The sequence below is a fragment of the Quercus lobata genome, chromosome 11 (genome assembly GCF_001633185.2).
Source record: "Quercus lobata isolate SW786 chromosome 11, ValleyOak3.0 Primary Assembly, whole genome shotgun sequence".
Lineage (NCBI taxonomy): Eukaryota > Viridiplantae > Streptophyta > Magnoliopsida > Fagales > Fagaceae > Quercus > Quercus lobata.
Window position 1 is genome coordinate 54167495 of NC_044914.1, and position 6447 is coordinate 54173941.

The 6447-nt window shown below is 34.4% G+C and overlaps 1 protein-coding gene across 1 annotated transcript; it reads left to right on the forward strand.

Annotated features, from left to right (window-relative positions):
• Nucleotides 1-909: 909 nt before the first annotated feature.
• On the forward strand, nt 910-5374 carry LOC115968923 (probable flavin-containing monooxygenase 1). Its single transcript, XM_031088467.1, has 5 exons — nt 910-1565; nt 2982-3219; nt 3419-3594; nt 3721-4079; nt 4851-5374. Exons 1-5 carry the CDS (start codon nt 1128-1130, stop codon nt 5191-5193), a joined length of 1554 nt encoding a protein of 517 aa, XP_030944327.1. The 5' UTR covers nt 910-1127; the 3' UTR covers nt 5194-5374.
• Nucleotides 5375-6447: the final 1073 nt, after the last annotated feature.

The following is a 6447-nucleotide window of genomic DNA, read 5'->3' on the forward strand; positions in this document are numbered from 1 at the left end:
GATATAAAAAATGTTAAGAGTTAGTAACTTATCAAAATAATAAATTAATTATAATAATCTATTTTGACAATTCAAGCATATACATGCCATCTTATTTTATGCAATATATTCGCAAATACCCAAAAAAGAGAAGAGACTCAAGAGAGTACTCTATATATATATATATATATATAATTGAGCTACATTAATTCTACACCTACTGAAGGGCTCGTACTCGGCAAAAGAAACAAGCGCTTCTTTATTTGTATCATGCAAGTCCAACAGATTATATAAGTAATTTTGAATAAATGTGGTTTTGTTCTCAATAAATTTACTCGATCATGTGTATTCTACTTGACAGTCTCTAGAGGACTCAAACTATTAGGCAGAGATAGTTTCATCCTTGAGATGATTTCAATTCCAGTTCTTCTTACCTATGTTGTAACTTTCTATACATCAAGTATTTTGTCTGGACTCTGGACTGATATTTTTGTTGATAAGGATGAAATTTTTTTTACTGGCCTATAATCATTATATATCTTCCTAGTTCAGGCGTCGGCTTTCCTTGGTTTATTGGTTACTTTCTTTGATGTGAGGTGCATTTTCTTGATATCTTTTTGTCTTTTTGCTAAATACTTTGTTGAGGGTCCAAACAAAAATAATAATAGACTTGGAGAGAAAAAGCTTTTCTAATTACTGTTGCTCTTTATAAATTAAAGTAAGTACCCTTATATCTGGCTTCACAAATTCTATAATTTTTTTGGTAAATTATATGTAAACGCCAGATTTTTAAGGTGTTTACATATTGAACCTCACACTTTCAAAAGTTTTTAAGAAAACCCTCCGCTTAAAAAAGAAAAAAAAAAAAAAATCTATTCAAATCATACAACCATTATACATGAAGTCAAAAATGAAAATTAGAATGCGACTTGAAGTGAAAAATGTAAGATGGAACAGATCAAGCAAGGCGGTGGGGGCATTTTTGCCGTCTAGACTTTCCTTATTACTCATTTCTTCTCTCCTTTCCAAAAGAGAGACATTTGCATCTCTCTCTCTCTCTCTCTCTCTCTCTCATACTTTTAAAAAAAGAAACTCTTTGTCTCTCTCTCCCTTCAACCCCATCTCCTCTCTCCCCAAATTGATAAGCTATGGAGAGAAAGGTAGCCATTATCGGAGCCGGTATCAGTGGCCTCCTGGCTTGCAAGTACACACTGTCAAAGGGTTTCCATCCTTTCGTTTTTGAAGCCAAAAGCAACATTGGAGGAGTATGGACCAAAACCATAGAGACCACTAGACTCCAAACTCCAAAAGTACTATATCAGTTCTCAGATTTTCCATGGCCTTCTTCAGTGACAGAAGACTTTCCTAACCAACATCAAGTTTTCGACTATATTCAATCATATGCTCATCATTTTGACCTGCTTAGGCATATCAAATTTAACACCAAAGTTGTCAGCATTGAGTATGAAGGCCTATCTGAGGAAGAGATACAATCTTGGACCATGTGGAGTGGTACGGATGCGTTTCTCAGTTCCAAAGGGAAATGGAAGCTTATGGTAGAAGATACAAGTAGCCTTTCGACTGAGGTATGTATATACTCTCATATACTCATAGATACACCAAGAATTGTTGTCATTTATTTATTTTTATTTTTATTTTTTTCCTCTGCTTGGAGATAAGGTAGAGCAAGATAAATGTGAAGGACATATAATACACATACTGACATACATCCACTCATTTTTGAGGTTCTCAACTTCTCATTAATAGTCATTATTCATGGTGAGGGACAGGACTTTGAAGTTTTGGACAATCGATATGATTAGATGGATTGGGCCAACGCTCCATTTCGATATGTTTTTTTTTTTTTTGAGACAGTAGATAATAAGGGAGGTGGGGTGAATTTTCAACCACATATGTGAAGTATCACAAAAAATACCCCATTATCACTAAGTTATCACTTTGAATATAACCCAATTAACATTGAATTATGTTAGAAAATAGGAAACCAAACCTAAATCTATGGCACGTAGATAAAAAAAAAAATCAGTGCACACAAACGCTCATATTTATGTGATTCACTCAAAACTGGGGCTGCTCAAATATCAGAATTTTGGCCCCCCAATAATTAATTTTACAAGACCATCGGTCCCTATTCCCCGACGTAGCCAACATAGTTAAGTAGGTTCCACATACATCCCATCAGATCACTCAAAAGTCAAAACTAACGCTATGTTTATATTACAGGGTTGTTAGAGCTTTATTATGACCGCTGTAACAAAAGTTATAAGGATAGTTAGCTATATATAATCCATCCTATTACTTGTGCTACACATAGAAAAGTACAAATAAAGGGCATAAGGCTTCTAAAGTATGGTCAAATACTGGAATTACCCCCAATAATTGTATGGGATTGCTGGCCCTAAACCTTGATAGAGCCAACATAGTTGATTAGGCTCCGCATACATCCCATCAGAATGCCATATTGAACATATAAAACCAGTTTCTGGGGGATTATTGAAATGAAATGTTCATACTGTAGAATAACAGTAGTAATAAACTAATAATAATAATGTTTTTCGAAATGAATCTGCAAATCATTTGTTTTGAATCTGTCACGTATTTCTATTTTTATTTTCACTAGTTCTCATTTTATGCGACCCATGCGTACCTGAGAATCTACTCTTTCAGGCCAATCAAAATTGTGACAAAGATATTTAAGTTATATTTGGAATTGACTTAAAAAGTCTTTTTTTTTTTTTTACTATTTAACTTATTTTTGCTACTATTCAGCTTATTTTTAGTACTATTCATAGGTCTTATCACACTTTTTGATACTATTTATGGGTCTCACTGTACTATTTTAGCTACCTTTTAACTTAATCTACAGTATTTTCAACAAAAAGTTTTCAGTTTCAGCTAAATAAGTTGTTTCCAAACTAACTCTTAGTCAAAGTGGATTGGACTTGTGTCTTAAACTCCTACTAAACTAAATGGAAATGCAGGAGTACCTAGTGGACTTTGTGATCCTCTGCATTGGGCGATTCAGTGACATTCCAAACATTCCAGGTTTCCCTCCAAACCAAGGCCCAGAAGTCTTTCATGGCAAGGTGATACACTCCATGGAATATGCAGCCATGGATTATGAAAGTGCAGCTAAGCTTATCAAAGGGAAGCAAGTCACCGTTGTGGGATTCCAAAAATCTGCTTTGGACATTGCTATGGAATGCTCAATGGCAAATGGTATCAAACATAAATTTCACTTATATTACAATGTAGAACTTGTAGGCTTTTATAAACTACAAAGCAACTTTAATAAGGTTATTTTCTAGGGAGAACTTACTAAATTTTTTAGGCTTATGCATGAAAAGTACTTTTAATTATCTGCTCCATTACTCAGATTTGTACATATTGTTTTCATTGATTTACACTTAATTTGCAGGCATTGAGCATCCATGTACTGTATTATACAAGACTGAACATTGGATTGTTCCTGATTTCTTTCCTTGGGGTGTGCCTTTACCATTGTTATACCTTAATCGCTTCGCGGAGCTATTGATTCACAAGCCTGGTGAAGGTTTTCTTCTAAGTCTCCTGGCAACAATTCTTTCACCAGTGGTAAATTTTCTTTGCTTTTTTTTTTTTTTTTTTTTTAATATTTTTATATAGCCTTAATATTATCTTTATACCTTGAAGAAGGCTCTCCTAAGAGTAGAAGCTTAAAACCTTTTATCATATAAACAGAGGTGGGCATTCTCCAAATTTGTTGAAAGCTATATAAAAAAGAAGCTTCGGTTGGCAAAGTTAGGAATGGTACCAAAGCATAGTTTCCTTCAACAACTCAGTTCTTGTTTAATCTGCATAATGCCAGAAAAATTCTATGACAAAGTTGAAGAGGGAAGCATCATTTTGAAGAAAGGTACAAACTTCAGCTTCTGCAAAGGAGGTGTTATGATTAATGGTGAGGAGCAACTTCTGAAGACTGATTTGGTCATATTGGCTACTGGGTTCAGGGGTGATAGAAAGCTCAAAGACATTTTTGTGTCCCCCACATTTAAGGACCATATGGCTGGGTCCCCTAATACTACAGTTCCCCTCTACAGGTTAGTTAATTTCTTTAAGTTTTAAGGGGTGGGGGTCATAACATTAGAGTTCAATACCAAGGAAAACATGAAAAGAACATTAAAAAAAATAATAATAATAATCTATGTTACAGAAAATTAGAAATGTTGGAAATTTTATGTATTATTTCATCAAGATTAGCTTAGAAATGTGAGCAATTTAGTACAATTTGGTTTCTTGGACAATCTAGATTTTCCTTGGGGGGCCATATATAACATGTGTCAAACTAAGAGTTGAGCCACTTCACCTAAAAACCAATGGTGATAAGAGAAATACACTCAAGTCTTTTATAGCATTTGACATTGCCCAATCGAGCCTATTTTAGGAGCAATAACAGGGAACCAAATTCTGTGTCCCCACCCACCCGCCCCCACCCCAACAACTTAATATATACACACACACTTACACGTGTAAATAGATGCATTTGTATTAATAACATACTAGCTAATAGCAATAAACTAACATCATATGAAGATTCTTGATTCAATTTATTTTGAACATTGTAACTTCTTAACATTGAAAATTTAAAAGACTTAATATTTATACTAAATTGATGAATGAAATTAGACATTTGTATTTTCTCTATAATATAATATGGTACACTTAGTTTCAACACTATCTATAATCAATTCCAAAATTTTGGGACTAAGTCTTAATTTCTGTTGTTTGATTCCTTGAACAATTTAAAACCTTCATGCATTTTGAAGGTACGTAGTAATGAAAATGAGGAAATGACATTTCCAATTTATCAGGGAATGCATTCATCCACGAATTCCACAATTAGCAGTAATTGGTTTCTCAGAGAGTGTTTCAAATTTGTACACCTCTGAGATAAGATGCCGATGGCTAGCAGAGCTTCTTGATGGCACATTCAAATTGCCCAGCATTAAAGACATGGAAAAAAATGTGGAAATATGGGATAAATACATGAAGACATACTCTGGCCGATACTACAGGAGATCCTGCATTGGTGCTATTCAAATATGGTACAATGACCAACTGTGCAAAGACATGGGATGGAACCCCAAAAGAAAGAAGGGATTAATTGCTGAATTGCTTGAGCCTTATGGCCCATTAGATTATGTTTCCTCATAAAGTGGTCACATTACATCTTCTAGTTCTGATTCATGGCCTTGTGGATGCATCAACTACGCTTTGTATCACTCCCATTTCACACTATCATGTCCAAACTTTCCAAAGAATGTCCACAATTTGTGTGCAGTGTGTACAACTGGTGTAAAATGAGGAATGTGAAACAAAAATTTTCCTTGTTTTTGTGTGCTATGAATCCTTATGTAGGAATAATGAATCCATTGAAGGATAGGAGAGGAAGGTGGCATATGAAGTACTATACTCGTGCATAGCATCAGGTCATCAACTAACATCTAGCAACACTATATTTAAGACAAGCAATGATGGTTTTGAGCTTAGCTCTCTAGCGAAATTTATTTTTATGTACTTAAAGTAATTTGCAATATTTTTCAAAATTAGAGCTGATTTTATTAAGAAAAAGATAAAATAAAAAATTTTGATTGATGCTGATTTTATGTGCCATGATATTTTTGGTACAATGCATTTCCAGATACTTTTGGCTGTGCTAGGATTTTTAATGAAGCCAACGGGCAAGAGACCAGGAAAAACTTTTAGCAATATCTAAAAGTTGCAGCCTTAGTTTGGATCAAACTCTATGGGCCTGTGGTCCATAATGTTCCTGGATTTCTCTAGAGTTTGGACCACACTCTAGGTACCCCTAGCTCCCTTCAAAGGAAAGAAAAGAGAAGTATTGAAAAGATGCTTTCGACCCCTTGGAATGATTTTACTTAGAATAAATGAAATTTGCAAATTAACTAATTAAAATTTTTTATTGATTTTCACTTAATTAACCACAAAATACAATTCAAAAATCACAAACAAAGTGTAGTAAAATAAATAACTCAGTCAATTGGTGATGAAGTGAAAAACCTATGAACACATTCATAGAAAATACCACTACAAGGGTTGATCATAACCCACAAGAGGAATTTCACCATTTAGAATTAAAATTTACAACTGATATATACTTATATCACCAGTCTCTAGTTACGGGTCTCACGGTTCAGGCCTAAGCTCTTTCCAAAAAAAAAAAAAAAAAGAAGAAGAAGAAAGATGACGTCGAGAACAAGGATTAAAAGGAAGGACCCAGTCGTTTTGTTGCGGAGTAGACTCTTTGCTGGCTGTTGATGGCTACCATTGACTAGCAAAAGCTGAAAGGCTACCGTGCGACTGGCAAAAACTGAAAAACTGAGATTTGAACTAGCCTAACTTTGGGTGTTTCAAGAGAGAAAAGAAGGATTTGAGAAGAGGATGTTA

Coding starts and splice junctions, on each gene's coding strand:
- LOC115968923 (XM_031088467.1), top strand. CDS start 1,128: ATGGAGAGAAAGGTAGCCATTATCGGAGCCGGTATCAGTGGCCTCCTG. Junction 1,566..2,981: donor CAAGTAGCCTTTCGACTGAG/GTATGTATATAC, acceptor ATGGAAATGCAG/GAGTACCTAGTGGACTTTGT. Junction 3,595..3,720: donor CAACAATTCTTTCACCAGTG/GTAAATTTTCTT, acceptor TCATATAAACAG/AGGTGGGCATTCTCCAAATT.